This window comes from Thunnus maccoyii, chromosome 20, assembly GCF_910596095.1.
Source record: "Thunnus maccoyii chromosome 20, fThuMac1.1, whole genome shotgun sequence".
Lineage (NCBI taxonomy): Eukaryota > Metazoa > Chordata > Actinopteri > Scombriformes > Scombridae > Thunnus > Thunnus maccoyii.
In genome coordinates this window covers 10,478,832-10,497,578 of record NC_056552.1, presented here as the reverse complement: position 1 = coordinate 10,497,578, position 18,747 = coordinate 10,478,832, and the positions used below count along the sequence as shown (strand labels likewise).

At 40.9% G+C, this 18,747-nt stretch overlaps 2 protein-coding genes across 4 annotated transcripts in view; one reads left to right on the top strand and one right to left on the bottom strand.

Moving 5' to 3' along the window:
• dock1 (dedicator of cytokinesis 1) overlaps nt 1-18,747 on the top strand; it is a 186,024-nt gene that overhangs the window by 77,758 nt on the left and 89,519 nt on the right. The gene's annotated exons all lie outside the window — the stretch shown is intronic.
• LOC121886640 (inhibitory synaptic factor 2A) lies at nt 1,259-17,111 on the bottom strand. The gene is made up of 3 exons (XM_042396804.1): nt 15,880-17,111; nt 9,329-9,400; nt 1,259-2,261 (listed from the first exon to the last, which is right to left on the bottom strand). The coding sequence occupies exons 1-3, from the start codon at nt 17,109-17,111 to the stop codon at nt 2,078-2,080; spliced, it is 1,488 nt and encodes a 495-aa protein (XP_042252738.1). The 3' UTR covers nt 1,259-2,077.

The window sequence follows — 18,747 nt, the reverse complement described above, 5'->3', positions numbered from 1 at the left end:
ATCAGCAAATGATACTCAGTTTACCTCAGACTCTGAGAGCTCTGTAGATGTCTGTTTTTATTTATTTTTTCTTTTTTTTTAAGAAAAACAGTATAAAATACACAGTATTGCACATAATAAATCAATTGCACTTCTTTAAGGTACAGATAAACATCTAGTTCTCTCTTGATGCTACAGTATAACTACTGAAATAAACCAATCTGGCATGTACAAGAGTGGAGGTGTGAATCACATGTAGCCAACAGAAAGCAGCATGTGGGAGCTTGTGACAGTCAAACCAGTGATATCTTGTAGATTGTTGTGACAGAAGATAAAGATGTTTCTATCATGCCCTTGAAACCACTTTGGCGCATTTCCTCTTTTGGGGCAGTGTTTTTGGCTTTGAGAGTGATTTAGGTTTTATGCTCCTGCAGGCGCTATTAACTTAATGTTTTCTTTTAGATATTGGCTGCTTTCCCACTTATTAAAATGGCATTAGCCCTATTTTATGCTATATAACAAATATTCGTTTATAGTGAATGCAAATATTATTTTGGCTATACATAGTCTTTGAACCCTGTGTGGAGTTAACTACATGAGTTTTTACTTAAGTCCAATAGATGGGAAGAGATGAGCAGGAGCTCGTAATTTAAAAAAAAGGAAAAAAAGAACCAAAAGGTCATCGTTCTCTTTAAAAATTGTTTCTTGAAAAGCTAGAAAATATCCTGCAAAATCCGAGGGTTGTAAAAAGCATGCAAGGCTACACGCCTGCCACCCTGCACTGTAGAAGCCCTGGTTGTGATCAGAGGTGGCACATTCAGTCATTCTGGCTTGGTTTCAGTAGCTAATGTAGTAGCTGATGCAGGATACTGCAGCAATACAATCACAGCTATCTCCTGTTACCCCTCACATGTGCTGAGAACCAACATTGTTTATTATACTTGGTGTCATGGCTGAAACAATAGGAGGATCTTTTTTGTGTGTGTGTGTTGAGCCACAACTTTCTATAGTTTTATACTGATGAAGTTTGACTGTATGGGTTCCTTTACTTCAGGGTATTGAGTTTTAATGACTGTATGCACTGTGAGATTAGTAAGAACTTAGTTTGATGCTTGAAAAGGAATCTGAAATAATTTAACCTTTTATGCACTGTAGTTTTTGAAATACACAGCCCCCTTTACTGCAGCTCAATAAATATATTCCACTAAACCTTAAGGTGAATGTATATAGATATATATTTATATAGAAAAAAGTACATTGACGTCTAACTTTGCAAATGTTATTAAGAAAATAAGTGTTATTTATTCATTCTTTACTTCAAAGTCAGTTGATTCAAGGAGACATTTTAGCGATGGATAGAAAGTTGATCATAGAACTCCAATAAACATCTCTGCTTTCTTTGTCCATTAGGTCTCTTCTTCAGATATTATGAAAGTCTTCATTCTGGTATGTTAATAGGTGATCTACACATGTGAGTTAATACTCAAAATAGTTTCTTTTCCATTATTCTGGAGAAAATGTATCCTGAACAGTGTTAATTGTGCTTTGCAGTACGGTGATATGCTGTTGATGTAGACCTCAGGGCATCGTGGTTGAATTGCCAACCTCTCCTGGAGGCTGGGAAGATAGACAAAGTCCCAACTGGTGAATAGAAATGTGACGGTCACTGAACCATTATCATAGAATAGGACCCCGTAGACGTCTGCTAGAAAAATATATGCAAATAGACAGAGGAAAATGAAATTTCGTCTTCTCACCTTGCTGATTTCCAAATATGTTGCCCTGGTGTAATTTCACACCTTGTTTGAAGAAATATGTTCAAAATAACTCTGAATCCATTTTGGTAAGCTTGACATTTTAAATTTTCCATGGAATCCACACTCGTGTCCCACATTACACATCCTGTCATCTCTGAGAAGGGGGTTCCAGTGGTGGAGCTCTCCATAACTACAGGTTACCGGGTCTACAAAAAGCCAAAGAGATGTGACTCGGAAAAAAAAAACAAAACGAAGAAAACGATGAACCAAAATTTTGACGACAAGATGGACGCATTAAATCCTGTGCATCGGTAGACGAGGAGGAGACTGTCCTGTGTTTTTCACAGAAACCAAAGTTTCCAGCGAGCGTGCTTCTTGGAATCAGGTTTGGACTTGCGTTTCGGGGTGGAGGTGAAGGCCTCCTGGGGGAAAGACAAGGGGGCGAAGTGGGCGTCCTCCGTAGGGCAAAGCCTCTTCATTAGCGGCTGCAGCTTGTCCTCCTGCTGCTTGAAGTCTAGCTCCACACTGCAAAAGGACACAGATATTTTTATCATATATTTTATAACATTTTAGTTGGAAGCCTTTCTATTTTCTGATCTGCTTCTGCTTGTATCTGAAGCCCAACCACTACCTTCATGTGTGTCACATTAAAAACCCTTCCAGAAAACCTCAACAAGTGTAATACTTGTCCTTCAAAGGAACACTTTTATTGTAAAACATTTGCAGATTCCATCAGAATGAATGAAATAGTGAGTGATTTCTTTTAAAAAGAGAAGGTCAAGGCAGTAGAATGGTGATTATAGCACGACTATATTATTGTACTTATGGATTAATACTATGGAAATGTGAATTATTCCTCCCTTATTTCGAGCCAGTCTGCAGTACCTGCTTTTATTTGATAAATCTTACCGTGTATATTTTCCCTTCATCAACACCGAAACCGCTCAGGTTTCTTTTCTCCTTCATGCTTCTTTTAATCTTGACATGTTTTGACTGCCACACTCGCCCGTCTAACCATATTAAGTATCTTCGTCGTGGCCTGTTCTCACTTGACCCCTGCACAGGCATCTGTCACAGCACTGCTCAGCCTGGCAGAGTGACCTACATTTCTCTCTTTTTACTTCATCCTTATTTCCCATCCTTTATTTTCGATTGTATCTGGCTGCCCACTTCGACTGCCGCTGTCGTTTTTTGTTATTTGCATTCTTATCGTGATTCATTAAGCTAGAGGGAAGCCCATTAGTATTTTACCCAGTGAGGAGTGCTGGGTCACTGGAGGGGGGTGTTGAACCAAAGATCATTTGCTTTACTAAAACTGAGATCAGAGCATGGGTATTGATGCGAGCCTTTTAGGATTTTAGTTTATATCATGTTGCTTTGATCCCTGCATAATATTAAAACATCAGCAAAAGGTAGCAGGAATAATTTGTTGGATTTTTTTTTTTTTATACACACAAACAGAGTCTTTTGCTTCTCAGTTTACTCCACATTCCCTTGGGGTGTTAGGGGATTTATCTCTACCAGCCATCATTGTAATCCCACACCCGCGCACATCTGACTACTAGGTTCTGCTAAGTGAAACTCAGATTACAGCCTCAGCTGTGGTAAGTGTAGAGGGACTTTAATCTGCTAAAGCTTCCTCGCACTTTGGACCTTGTCAGTCTTTAACCTCTCTCCCCCATTCTTGCTTTGTCTCTCTTTTTTTACTTATTCACACTCTTTTTCTGTAAATGTTCCTGCTCAGGAGAAGTGTGCATACAAGGGGAAAAAAAAAAAGAAAGAAACTTGTCTATTCGCTGTCCCACGCCCCAACCTCTTGCTTCACCTCATTCATTGCCATGAACACCTCTCACCTTCCCTTTCGCTGCACTTTTAAAACATCTGAGCCTTTATCATCGTCTCCTTCATCCTCTCTCCGTCTCCCTGTTTCACATTCTCACCCTGCCTTCCTTTTTGTTCCCTTATCATCCCCGGGTGTGAATGTGCTCTTCCTGACTGTCCTCACTGTCCCTTCACAGTGTCTGTCCTACCAAGGATCACTCTTGTAGCTATGGTAACCAGCTTGCCACCATGTTGGAAAACATCCTTATGCTTGTACAAAAAGAGATATCTTCCCCGAGCAGAGTCATGCGGTAGGACAGCCTTGCTGCTCAGTAATTTCCATATGTTATAATGTAATCAGCTCTTCAGCCTCTGGCAATGCTTAATTGATTTTTATAGCCTCGCACAATAGATAGGAAATTTTTTCCTCCCTTTAAATACCCATTCTTTTGTTGATTATTTTTTTTTACTATCTATTTGCACTGCACATTGTTATTCAAAGAATGTTTTACCATGAGATAGTTAGTTTAATGATCAGCTGCACTTACCCTTTTCTGAATTAATTGGAAGACATGCAAGCTAATGACAAAATTGAACTGATGGGACATAACTGTCATCCATTGTGAACAATGGTACCCAGTAGTGGGGACCTCCCTAATCAACTTCCGTAATCACAGCCACTTAAATCCATCTCCCTGTTTTATCAGCATATTAGCCCATATGAATGCAATGTGAGGAAAATGAGATTACAGGCTTTCCGCGTCAAGACGTATCACGACCCAATGCCTGTGGTCTTGAAATAAGTGGAATGCATTTCAAATCAGCTTTTCTGCACCATCCTGTCTGTCTCATTTTCTTTCAGTCCAGCCTTTCGCTTTGTTTGTCTCTCATGCTTGCTGGCTGACTTTTTTTTTTTTTTTTTTTTTTCCCATCCCTCCCCTCTCCCCACCTTTCTCAGTAACAGATATTACATCACCTGGCAAGATAGAATGAATTGCAATAATCTTTTCATCCCTTTCTCTCCTATTCTGTTTCAATGTCATGCACATTGTATTAAGCACCGAGTCCCCAAGTTCATTTGAACACACACTGTTAGCTGTTAGTAGGAGATAACACATTCTGAAGAATCAGTGAGACAGAGAGAAAGTTACTGACAGAGGATGAAAGAAAGACACACTGTTTTCAAGATGGTTCAGAATGAGGAAAGTGAGACCAGACAATGACAAGAGACTATAGCAGTTTGTGTATTCTGTTTGAAGTCCATGTCCATAGATTGACTACAGCACTGTATTGATCTGGTACTGTTGTTATGCAAAGGATGGACTTTGAGATGATGCCATGTATTCTTGAATAAATTGATTATACTGGAGAGCGCATGGCTGGCTCCTTACTGGGTTGTGTTGAAATGATTTATGGATCCATATGTCCACTCTGGTGATAAGACCAACCACATTGCAAACTTAAGAGTTCAGCCCCGGCACAAAGACACAAACATACTCCCAAAAAAATCCTAATAGAGATCACAGACAGTTATTCTTCCTACGTACACTGTGTGTTCCTTCGTGGTTCTGCTTTCTATCCTGTGTTCCTCCACCTCCAGAGAGGTTGTTTTCATGGAGATCTAAGTAATTAGATTGCTATTTAATCCTCCTGCCTGTGTGAATACTACTGCTATATTTGATTCTGTGTCCAATCAACACGATTTACCATGCCAAGCGAGTCTCTTCAAGGAGAACTCATGTCAATTTAACAATCAATTTAACCCTTTTATCAAGTTGAAACCCTGCCAGACCCGGCAAGGTTCGTCACAAAAAAACCAGACTCCTATTTTGTATTGAGTTTCTGTTTTCTGCACTTCCTCCGCAGATGAAGCGTTTCAATTGATTGTGGCACTTCTAGGAAGCCAAAATGTGGGGTTTTCATATTAATATAATGCCTGTTTGGAGACAGCTGTCATTGTGCGTGCATGATCAGCCCCGACGACCAAGTCAAAGAACAAATCTGACCCGACTTTGTCTGTGATAGTTTTATGTAATATTCAATCAGTTTCTTTTTTCTGGGGATTTTCAAATAAGAAAAATCTAGATAAGACAGAAATGTTGGACATCTCGCTGACACATACGCATAATTGGCTCGTATTCAAACGGGCGCACTTGATGATAGTTTTTTATTGCAGTCTGTATTTTACATATTTTAAACCTTCATTGAGAATTCAGGTCATGGTGATATATAAATGAAACACCTTTTTCCAGCACACCAGTAATCAGTATAGGTACCCTCTGAGCTGCCAGGAATATCCTGACAAAAAGAGCCTTAAAATGGAATTGCTCATATGTTTTCAAATTTAGACTTGTTATCACACTGCAGTTTGTCCTCACATATTCGGAGGCACGGTTAGCGAATGTCTCTAGAGTTTTGCGGAGGCTGGCACAGCAGGGCAAGCACAGTTGGTCTTTACTCATGCAGGCACCGCAGAGATATAGGATAGGTAGACCAGAGGGAGCTGGGCCTTCTCTTCCCCAGGGCCAAATCACACAGAGTTAGCATTAAGCATGGTGCTGACTAATTTATAATACCAGGCGAGCTCCCATCTCAGCAGTCTGTCCTATTTCATCCATCCTTTATTCATACACCCAACCCATTGTCCCTTAATCCCCCCATACGGTGTTGTGCTCTTCCAGTGTCCTTCACATCATGTGCCATAACTCACTTCGTCTTGCTGTCATTGAATGGTTGTCGAAGCGTCCATACTTGTTGTCGACCCTGCAGCTACAGGGTGAGGGGGGGGGGGGGGGGGGTGCTGTCACGATTTAAACGCACTCTTAGCACTTTACGAGATGATGTACCTCCCTCAAACATCAGAGGGAACACAGCAGTGCCCTGCTCCTTCGTTTTTAGGAGACGAATGAAGTTTGGCCAGAGGCTTATCAGTTATTGAGAGCAGTAGATGGAAAATGATTTAAATGGCTCTTCAGAGGTGAAATGCTGACTGAGTGGAACAGCAGTGTCCACTAAAAACAGTTTTATTGATCACCTCTCACCCTCCTACTCTTTAAATCTCTTTTCTTTCTCGTCTTTCTCCCGTCCTGTCCTTTTTTGACTGTTGAAATCATCAAGTACCGAACAGGAAAAAACAGCCAGACACACATATGCACATACAGCAACACAGGCCTGAACTAGAGCTGTAAAGATTACTCGATCAGTCAATCAACAGAAAATTAACCACCAACTAGTTTGTTAATTGATTAATTGTTTTAAGTGATTTTTTTAAAGATCCCCTCCAGACATGTTTTAAGATGTGTTAAAATACTCTACTTTGAATAATAATTTGTGTCTGACATGGTTTTTCCAGAAAAAAAAAAAGTCTACTCTTTCTCCCTCATTAAAAATTCCAGAATCTATGAATATGCAAATATTGTTCACTTCAATAGTTTAACTGCTGGACACAAGATGTCTTCACTGAAAAGTCCATTCTCAGTATATGTGCACTGGAGGCTTCAAGTTCCCACATCTTACATCATACTGGGCCATGATTGGCTTCCAAACTAGTTGTGATGACAGAAATCACGGTTATAGGTACACACTTTAAGCTCTCGACTTAAGGTGAAGAGAAACGTTCTCCCTCTTAACAGATGAATGTGAAAATAGCCTTCTGGTGTCAGACTCCGCACATACATTATTCTGCACAGTGAAGCTCAAAAGTGCAACTCAAGTGACAAGAAGAAAAACACATTTTTTAGTGGAGGAGGACTGTTAAGAAAAAATACTAAAATTCTCTCATTCCAGCTTCTTAAATGTCAGTGTGTTCTCTTTTCTTTAGTCTTCTGTGATAATAGACTGAATACCTTTAGGTTAAGGACTGTGGGCTTTGGGAAACAGTGATGATGATTTTTCACCGTTTTCGGACATTTTATAGACCAAGCAACTAATAGATTTATGGAGAAAATAATTAACAGATTAAGTAACAATGAAAATAGTTGTTAGTTGCAGCCCTAGCCTTTACTAATTATTTTTGTTATATGATTTAAACTACGGATTTTAGCCACGCTAGCACTGTTGCTTCCGAGATGACGATATCGTTCTGTAGGTTGGTCCATCGCTTTGGTCAAGACTGAAATATCTCAACAACTATTGCAGGGATTGCTGTGAAATTTGCTGCAGAGATTCAAGGTCCCTAGGGAATAAATTCTACTAACTTTCATCTAGTGCCACCATCAGGTCAAAATTTTATATTGTCCAATTCTTTGGTTTATGACCACAGACCTGCAAAACTAATAACATTAGTTGTCATTAATGGGATTCAATTACAGCAACGTAAAACAGAAGAAAGCAGCAAATTCTCACATTGTTTTTGTCGCTTTTTTGCTTGATAAGCTACTGAAACTGTTATCAGTTATCAAAATTGATGCAAGTTAATTTTCTGTCGATCAACCAATCGATTAATCAACTACTTGTTACAGCGTCTTTTCTCATTCATAAACACACAAAGAAACCTCATCAGTAAAGTACATACACATAAGCCGTTTTCACATATGAACTCCTGACCATTCACACATGCAGCACATAGCAGGAGATTGTCTGCGTTCTCACCCACTGGAAATACTCCATTTGGTTTAGCGAGGGATGAAGGAGGCAGGACATGACGCAAAAAGTATGCTACGGTTGTAATTTAGCATTTTTAAGCTTTTAATTAGAAATAAAACAGCTTTTATTGGACAAGAAATCACAGGAAGTCCTCTCTCCCATTAGCGCTAGCTTCACAGCGGAGCGTTTAGGCCAGCACCAGTCGCATGTGTAAAATAGCAGCTGTGGATGAAAGGGGAGTTGACTGCAGGAAGTCAAAGACATATTTAAGTTTATGTTCTGCTTGTTAAGCGTTTGTTTGATAAATTGCTCGTACCGTCTCCCTTACTGCCAGATTTTGTTGCTCTTATAGCAGCGAGAAGTTGTAGGTCGCTCGCTTTGAATTCTCTGGAGAATGTATTGACACATGGGCTCAATTGGACATTACACGGACTTTGTGCTACAGCACCGGCAGGGTAAAGTCCATTTAATGTCCCGTTTGACTGATTTGGATATTTGTGCTCACATATGCAGCTTCTCTGGATAATGTCCGGAAAATTTCAGGGTTGAAGTGCATGTGTGAAAGGGGCTATAGTTACACACACACACACACACACACACACACACACACACACACACACACACACACACACACACACACACACAGAGAGACACACACCGTCATAAGAAGATAACTATTCACCCTGGTAGACTAATGACTTAAGACTCACGTCTGCTGGTTGTCACATAAATTGAACTGAATTTGAAAGTATGCAGAGGCTCAGTTGGCTTGGCAACAGCACACAGTGATGATATTTCGTGATGTTTGGACGGTAATTAATTTCACCTTTCGTGTCCCTGTGCTCACTCATTTTACATAGTGTATCCTCTCTACTTTTCAGCTGTGTGCCCTTTGTCTCTAAATCTAGCTAACCCTACACCTGCTAAGCACCCTTCAGTGAATAAAGGGGTGTGAAGGGACAACGGGGGAGCCAGACAAGATGTATAGATTCAGAGAGAGAGAGAGAGAGTGGTGTGTAAATGTCACACGTCCCCATGTTCTCATTAACAGCATCCACATTAGTCTTGCATCCCCTATCCCTTCCCCTCCACTCTCCTGTCCCCTTTCCACCTGTTCACTTTCCCTCAAGGAGAAAGGACAGGGCACATTTGGATCATCATGTCTTTGAAGAGAAATGACCACTAACCTGTAAATAATGCATGCGCTGTTCCGGCATGTGTCACAGTTAGCCGTGTCCTGTCCGGTTCGATAGGAGAGTCTGTGGGGAAGATAAGAGTCGTGAATGAGTAATTACAGGACTTGTTAAGCTGCTCCCTCACACCTTCCTTTCTCATCTTGTTTGTCATCCCTCGTTAGCAGGACTGAAGTAAATGAGGGTGATGAGGAGTCATGCTGCCCTCCTGAGTGGCCTGTGTCCGGCAGCCGGAGCAGAAAGAGCACAGTGTCAGCCATTAGCTGTGGTTGACTGATTGGAGGTCAGATAAGGCAAAGTGGTGTGTAGGATGAGTTTATGGGCTGCGCTGAAAGGTAGTTTTATCAAGGACTTATGTCAGGATTGTTAACATAACTTTAGAATTACATAAAGTTCCTTGGGCTGATTATTTTCAGTACCAATTAATCTCTTGATTATTTTTTTTATACAAAAGTGAGAAAATTGAGAATGACAATTTCCTAGAGCCTAATGTAATGTCTTAAAATGGCTTATTTTATCCGAACAAGAGTGCAAAACCCCAAAGCATTCAGTTTACAATTATATAAAATGGGGAAAAGCAGCAAATCCTTTAACCAGTGAAGGTTCGGCATTTTTGCTTAAATGTACTAAATGATTCATTTATTATCAGAACAGTTCTTGATACATTTCCTCAACTAATCAAGTAATTGACTAATTGTTTAAACACTATTTGTTTTTCCACTGTTAGTCTTAATTTATTCTTTCATTGTTAGTATGAGCAACTCCCAACTTTTCCCTAATATCAAACCTATTTTCTCACACTTGAGATTCCCACCATTGATTAATCCATTCTGTACAGGATAGTTTTATACAGCGTCGATATGAGTTATCTTCAGTATGAACATGTTTATAACCTGGAAAAATTGAGAATCATTGGAAAAAAATAAATGGGTCCTGTAAGCAAATAAAATTTTACAGTTTTGTTTAGGACAGCAGCCCTTCGGCTTTATACTGTGAGTCCCTCTTCATTCCATTGTGATATTGATTCACCAAATTCACATTCAAACCCATCAATATCCTATTATATCATATCCTGTGTGTCCTCATATTGTTCCATCATCAGTTGTCTCTGGGATGAAATATTGTCATAACGGCTCTCAAGGGGCATCTTAAGACCAGGTGTTGACCCTGAATGGAACTATTTGGCTACATGCTTCAAAGGCTCAATGGCTTTTTTTATTGGATTAGCATGTGGAAATGTGCGTATTGATTGACAGTAAGTGTTTCTTCTTGTAATTAATGACATTATTACAATGGACACATTGTAGACTCGCTTCACCCATTACATGGACAAGAAGGAAATCCTTCGCTGGTTGGTTTTTATGGTTATGAACTGCGCTGGTGCACTAACAGAAAGTGATCTCGTAAACCCAGTACAAAATGTCAAGCTTCTTGAAGCTGATATTTTCCCAGGTATCGTCCTACATCAACCACTCTCTTTTGCAATCAGGTGGGGTCACACCGAACTACCTAATATAACCAATTTCCTACTGGAGCAGTTTTAGTCAGATGGAGGCATTTGTAGTCATCACAAGCATTATTTACTTAGCATTATTACTCTTTCCACAATCAATTTCTCAACCTCTTGTGTTAATATCACCTTGGTAGACAGGTATGAACCCATGTAATTGACTTAGTGAAGAGTACACTGTGGGGTCAATTCAACCAAAATACAAAGGACATATTCTCACTTACCACAGTGGTACCCAGCCATGGGGATAGTTATGGTTTTATTTGGATAATCTATAGATCCCACTGTGAACAGCTTTATTCAAAGTACTCGCTACCAAACACATTTTTAATGTAATTTTCAATGCACCACAAAGGAAATTCAACTCATCTCCACTGTACTGGGTAGGCAGCAGAAGTTTCAGAGATAGATATCCAAAAACCTTAGCTAGTAAAACAAAAACTATCCTCATGGCTTTTTTGTAAGGTGATTAAACACTGTCATCGGGTTTCTGAAGATTGTATGCAACACTCCTCCTAAAGCCAGTGGATATTTCTCCTAATTAGGGGTCTAAGCAGCGAAGCTGATGGAACCCTATTGTTTTTTTTCTCATTATTATTATTCTTTCTCCACTAAAAGTGTTTGTGCAACAAAAAATGTGAGACCTAGAAACACCAAAATCGGCAGGTGGGTTGCAAATTCCACCCAATACTCAGGCACATAAAATGACACTCATTGACCTTAAGGTGGTGCTATAATAATGAAGTTTATGTTTTCGCAATTATCTCAAACAGCTTAGCCTAGAGTCAAAATTCTTTTTATCATTTTAATCACAAGTGATCTGCATCTTTGCTCCACTGGTTTTCTGCTCAAAATGTCAACTTTTGCAACTTTTTCTCAATTTTCTCAAACCATCCCAAAACTTAGTCAGGATTATCTGCAGACTTCACTGATCTTAAGTTGTTAAAGAAATTCCGATATTTCAGTCCGTTTTGAAATTATACATTTTTAAACCTGTGTCTTTAAGTTCAATTTTACATAAATGCTCATAAATTGAAATCGGCTTAAGCTATTGTAACCAAACTTGGTGTTTGGATGCAAGGTCTTAGCTTTATGTCGCAGTACTGGGATATTCTGCCACTAGGGGGCACCGAAACTTTTTGTAAAACTTTTCATTTCTCATAATTGACTGCCCATTTTTTCCTGAAATTCTCAATATATGATCCAATGTCATGTCCCAGTCAGCAGGTGTCACTCCTCCTCTCTCAAGCTCTCTCAACCTCAAAAATGTACAAAATCACTTTGATATACTGATCACTGGCAAAATATTTCACCATGGTTAAGTGTTACAGATCATTAAGTCATTCAATCTCTTTGACTTCAATGCAGTACTTTACTAACTGTATGCTGAACTAAGTTAATGTTTAGTGTCAACTGCTGGCAGCGAGACCTGTCTTGTCTAGATGGCCTAGTGGTCTAAACACATGCCCTGTAACTGTAAGGTCACCTGTTCAAATCCAGGCACCAAGGTGTTTCCATCGTACTGTTTCTGCCCATCTGTTGTGAACTCTTGTGGTTCAAAAGTTGTATAATACCTGTATATCACATTATGTGCCTGGACCCCACTTATCGCCACTTGCGGCTATATTTGTGGTTAATATGCAAACTTCCACATTTACTTCTTGTCTCTGATCTTTGCAGTAGCAGAAACACTTTTCTGTTCTTCCTCAGGGATTCTTGTCACGCTGCCCATAAGGTGCGGCACCAATAAAAATTAAACCGCTATCATAAATTTACCCTCCTTATCTACTCCTTTCTGTCCTACATGTTCTGACAGGTATATTAGAGGTGTTGATACCAATATTGTTATTTAAGGCTGTAGCAGAATGAGGTAATGGGGAGAGTCTGAGAAGACGATGGGTGAAGTGATAAGGGGAAGTTTACTGGAAGTTTGCAGCTTGGATTAATTGTAATCCAAAGGGAGTTGCCAGTGGAGAGGAGTTGACAGTGCAGTGCAGTCAGGAAGGTCAAGGCCTCCCTCACTTTCCAAACAGATGAGCCAATTGATAAGCAGCCGATGGGGTGCATGGGCAACTGGATCACGTCCTTGGAACAACTCACCCTTATTCTCCCTATCTCTCACCCTCATGCTGTCTAGATCTCTTTCTCCCTCCATCTCTGGTCCCTCCCCGCCCCTCTTTCACACTGAGTTGATAAGAAAAAATAGGAGAGCAGAGCTCATTTCGGCTGGCCTCCCTTGGGAGAGTGAAGCCAAAAGTGCCATTAACATTATATTTATACACCCCCCTCCTCCTTTGTGCTCCTAGGTGCGCCCTCCCAAAGGTCATTGAGTGGGTGGGAGTCCAAAGACATAAAAACATGCACACATACACAGTGTTAATAGACAGGCTAGCAACAAGTTCCCATGAGTGTGATTAATTGGGTCTGGCTTGCCAACACTGGCTGATGATACAGCAAATTTATTCCAGGGCTTTGTGCTGTTGGATGCAACCAATAATATACTCTAGGACTGCATCGCACCCTTCACACTATGTTATATGCCCTGGGCAGAGCTGAACTCAAGGGATATACATTATGTGTGCGTGTGCTTGCATGCATATAGGAAACATCCAATCAGATTCAGCAGTTTTAATCAGTTCATTTTCAGATTCAGGGTCAATTTTTGATTAATTCAGCAACTGTGTTGTGATGGTTTGCTTTCAGTTGAAATGTTGATACGCTTGTCATTTCATGTAGCTCTGGTTCACACATCTGACTGGTTTCTTTTCCATAGAAACATTGGCTGAGGCTCATAGTTTCTATGTTGAGGGTCAATGAACATGACATCTGACACAACGACTAGTCTCTGGTTGAAATAGTCATTTGAGCTTGGCAGATTTGAACTGTGGTTCTACAGTTTGTTTTAGCCAATGAAAGATTTCTCCATTTTTTACAAAGTACCAAAGCCTTTTTTCTCATTTCCTATGTCTTTTTTTTTTTCGTGGATATTGTTTCACACAAGGCTCGGCACATTAGCCTCAGGATTTTTAATGTTTGACTGAGCAGCGTGTCATGAACATGTGTAGTGATGAATGCTCACAGTGTTGCATTTCCTTCCATGAAAAATGAATGTCATACAGCATAAGCAGTTATATATCAGATGTAATTGTACTCTCAATTCACCTATAGCCCATGGGCACTCCTATTTGTTGTGTCAGTGACATTTATGTAAGGGGAGTATGGAACTAATGTAGTGCGACTAAAGCAGAATTTTTGCTTGGCTTGCTAAAAATCCAACTTTGGAAATTGGAAATATGAAAAAAAAAATATGGAAAAGACGACTGTGCTTATATAGAAAAGCAGAGGTTCAGGTGGGCTCATGTGGATTACAAGAGGCTTATACTGTTCAGTGATTTTCACTAAATGTAGGCCTTTGTAATTAAAGTATAGAACACAATGTAGTTGTTTCTTTATGTATGTGACCAGATGGCCCCATTAAACACTAGTCACTAATTTTTATCTACAAATTAAGCTTCTAATCGGCTCTTCTTTCTCCTTGTCTCTCTCCCTTGCTCTCCTCTCCTCCCCTCTCCTCCCACACCTGCCACTTAAGACACATCTGATAAACCAGGTGCTCGGCACCACATAGAAGATGGCTCCCCATGCCGCACCACATGTCCGCTTACTTTTTCACTTACAGAACACTTCTATGAGTTTGGTGATAAGGAGATTAAGGGTGTAAGATTGAAGGGGGATAACTGCCTTTTCAGATGCTGTAAACTCAGACAGTTGTGAGATCTGTTCCTTGCTCAAGCCTTGTTGAAATGGAGTTTTACCCTATACTTCAGTCAAGTTGATATTGAGAGTTGCTTTCATAGACTTTGAAGCATTTGTGGTTGTATACTCCTTGCTTATAAGCTTGACAGGCATGTGTTTGTGTGTGTGTGTGTATGTGTGTGTGTAAGTCCCACAGGTTTTTGGACTCTAGGTTTGTATGATGTTGATTATATGGATTTTCTCGCTCCGTACCTCGACACAGTGCTGGTCAAAAGAGATAGGAATCTGATTGCTGAGCCCCAGCAATTCACTCAACAAATTGGCCATTTTGTTTGCCTCTTCCCTTTGGATAGACAATCCTCTATTTCAGCAAGCTAGATGCTATCTGCAACCCTTTTGTATATACTCGGTATCCATTGGACAGTAAATGGCTTTTTCACAGGCCATGGCTTTTTCAAAGGCCTTGGACTTACTAGATAAACATCGTGGTGTATAGCTTGGTAAGGCCAATTGTTAAATGTCTGGTTTAATATATTGCTTAAGCAGTAAAATAAGTGAAGTGTCACTCAATAATGTGTTGTCCTCCTTATAACGATATTCATTTTTTCAGCATCATCATAATTCATTTCCCCACACCCACATATTCAAAATGTTTTAGTATTATTTCTAAACAAAAATACTGGTTGCACAAGCTTCATTACTGCTAATATTGATCTCACACATATGTTTTTTAAGTAGCACATCCACAGTGGCAGTGACTTATATGACAGGTCATCTAACCACTTGGGCCAAATAGAGTGAGATGATTGGTCTGCACATTAGCTCTGCATCTCCACCATATCTGGAGGAAAGTCATCACAGGAGGATATTGTGCTATAATAGCACTCTAGGGCACAGCCAGGTGGAAGCCGCATTATTCCAGCTACATGCCACTGTGATCTCTTTTCAACACTCTTTGGGTGGTTCAGTCAAGGCTCTGTCAAGTAGCTGTCACACATGCAAGCTTGTCCCTATGATCGAGAAATAATGTGACACATCAAGAGGGTACTTGCTGAATCATGAATGTGTTCTCTGTCTCTGATGTTTCCTTGGCTTAACCCCATGAGTACCAGGGCCTTTTCTTTTCTCAGTGAGGTATACACATTTTAAATTTGGGAAAAAGAGAGCACTGGTATCTGATCGATTCTCTGTATTATCAGGTACCGTGAGTTGAAGTATTGGGAGAAATAAAGCAGTGTATCCCTACTATAAAGCACAAGCTATAAATGAGATGTCTTACCCTTCTCTGTGGGCTTCCCCCTTCTCCAGTTCCTGTATGACCCCCAGAAGCACCTTGATGGTCTCTTGGCTGGAGCTGATGAGGTTTTCCATGGCCTGGAGCTGTGCTTTAACATCCCCGTCCTGATTCATAGGCACTATTTGCTTGCAGGCCTCCTGTGTTGGGTCAGGCTGTGCCCCCCTAGCCTCACCACCTCCGCAGGGTGACAGAGGCTCCTCCATGCCTCGCAGAGGCCGGGCAGATAATTGTCCTGTGTGGCACTGTGCCTGTGTTGTACAGCCTCCGCCGGCACGTGGCAACGTCTCACTCTGCAGCCCGTTGAGCTGAAGGCTTTTCTTCCGCTTGCTCCGCACAGACGGACTGTCCAGGCACTCCACCTGTGTAAGGGAGTTCCAGGCGATGGGGCCCGTAACCTTGGAGGCCCTGTCCGGCAGGGTTCGGGACGAGCCCTCCTCCAGATTGAGCAGCTGCCTCTTGGCCGAGCGATCTGTATCCACCTCCCTGTGTTGTAATCCTGTCCTGGCTTTGGACGGGACACTGCAGAGCTGGTACTCTGCCTGTGCTCCAGCTCCACTTCCTCTCGGTGTGTCTGCAAGGCAGTCTGTGTCTGCAGAGCAACTGAGCAGCAGAGCGTCAGAGCACAGGCCATCAGGTGCAGTGTGCTGCTCCACTGTGGCAATGCACTCATTAGTATGGAGCAGAGCCCTGGTCCTCCGGACTCCACTCCCCCCGCAGGCTCCCTCCTCCTCCTCCTCATCTAAACCCTGCTCAGCAGTCTTGGACTGCTTCACCTCCATGACAAAACCGTTATTCTGACCTTTATAAGTTTCCACGGCCGCCACGTGTTTAAAGGTGTGGCCTTTCTTGCGCTCAAAGGGGAAGGTCTGATAACGTTTCTTCAGGTCAGGGGACGTCTGCACGCCTGTGCTCCTCGTGACATTTGGGATGGATCTGCGGGCAGGGACGGTCATGTACTTGCGGTATGCCACCTTGTATGAGATCGGCTTGCCACCCTTCCCCACTGCCTGCAACTCCGCCTCCCTTTGCTCGTTCTGTGCCTCACAGATATCCTTGAAACGCACTTGCAGGGCTTTATTTCTCTTCCTCACCTGTCGACTGGCTTCCAGGGAATACTTCACCTCCAGTGCCAGTGACGTGGAGGGCAAGGGTGCTGCCTCCGAGTCAGACTCTGAGTTGGTGAGCATGCATTTGCCACCCTCCTTGCTCACCATTTTTCCTGAGAGGCATGGAAAAAGACGTTATATTAATCACCGGTAATGAATGGCTTAGACATAGACCCTTGCCTGACTATTACATCCCACTCGACAGAACACACACGCTCTCTAAGCTTAGGATGAAAGGAGGAACCTGTGTAGTTATTTAATGATTATTAACACAATGAATATTAATGACACTTGTCCATTATGCATTCTAAAAATCATAGCAAATACATATTTCGAAGGAGCCAATTTTTCAGATATTCACTTCCCTTGATAATTAAGGATAACAGGAATAATTTAGTTTGACATTTAATGAAGTTTCTTTATATTTGAGATATATCTGAAGGTGTAGTGTAGGTGTAGCACGAGGTCTTATGTTTCCATATGCCTGCACAGTGTATTTACTGTACCCTTGAAAGAAAACCCTTGAATCTCTCTTTTATTGCCAGTTTGCTCAGGGCTTTTATATGTTTGCCAATCCTTCTGTGTTTATTTACTGAAAAACTGCAAGGGTTATGGTTTTAGCACGCCCTAAAAATAATCCTAACAGATTTCCATGATGCATTTAATCTTCTTCTCTGTGAAACCAGTGACTCCAATTTAGGCATAATTTTCATTCGTTTATCATCGCCAGTTAAGGCATCTTTCACAACCCGTTCCTTCACCTCCTCCTCTCCCACTTTCTAATTTGATGAGTATTTGCGTATCAGTTTATAAGGGAGCTTTTTCGGTCACTGGACTTACAGTCATACACACTTTCACACACACGAGTACATTTAGTTAACAGTAGCGATATACTGTTGACTATTCTGAAGATAATGCCTGAGATCCGCAGTTTATTTCCACGGTTCATAAGCTCAGCATGACTTGTCACTGTCTGACCTTTCCCTTTAACAGCTTGTAATTAAGTAAAATTAGGATTTTGTGCTGATTTGTGAGTGTATTTGCACTCCTTAAACATGTGCGAGTGTGTCGTTAGTTCATTTTCTGAATTAACAGACAAGAAAAACTCACAAGAAAAAAAAATGGGACGATACCTGCAAACAGACAAACTTTTGTCAGAGACATCTTTAATAACCCCTTAAGGGGTAACATCCTAAGCAGAGATAATGAATTATCTTATCCCACTACCACAGGTATGGAAGAGACATGATGCTGAATCAGATAGGACAATTATCCATCTCAGCTTATCTGCCATGACTGCTCTCTGTCAACAGGGAATAACTTCCTCTTTTCAAACCTGTCTGTTTACTTACCTGCGAGCTATAGAATGGACATTTTGTCTCACTGTCTTCTCCATCACAGTATTTGCTTGGCTCTGTATTAAATTAAATGATAGCATGCTTAGCCTCCTGCTCTATTGAGAGAGAGAGAGAGGCAGCCACCCTTTTTTCCTATCTTAACAGTCTTATCTAAAATCCTTAATAGTCCCTTTTAGACATTCAATATCAATCAATATCAATATCTTTTCTACACAGTTTAAGTGTGAATAAAAGCTGTCACAGTGCCAGTAAAGTATGACCAAGATTATGATGTTTTAAGCGCACATTATTCACACTTAAGTTCTCCAAAATTAGAGAGCTGCTTTCCCACATTAAACATGAGAAATCAAGACAGTCTTGCAGTGAATATTATGTTCGCCTGGTGC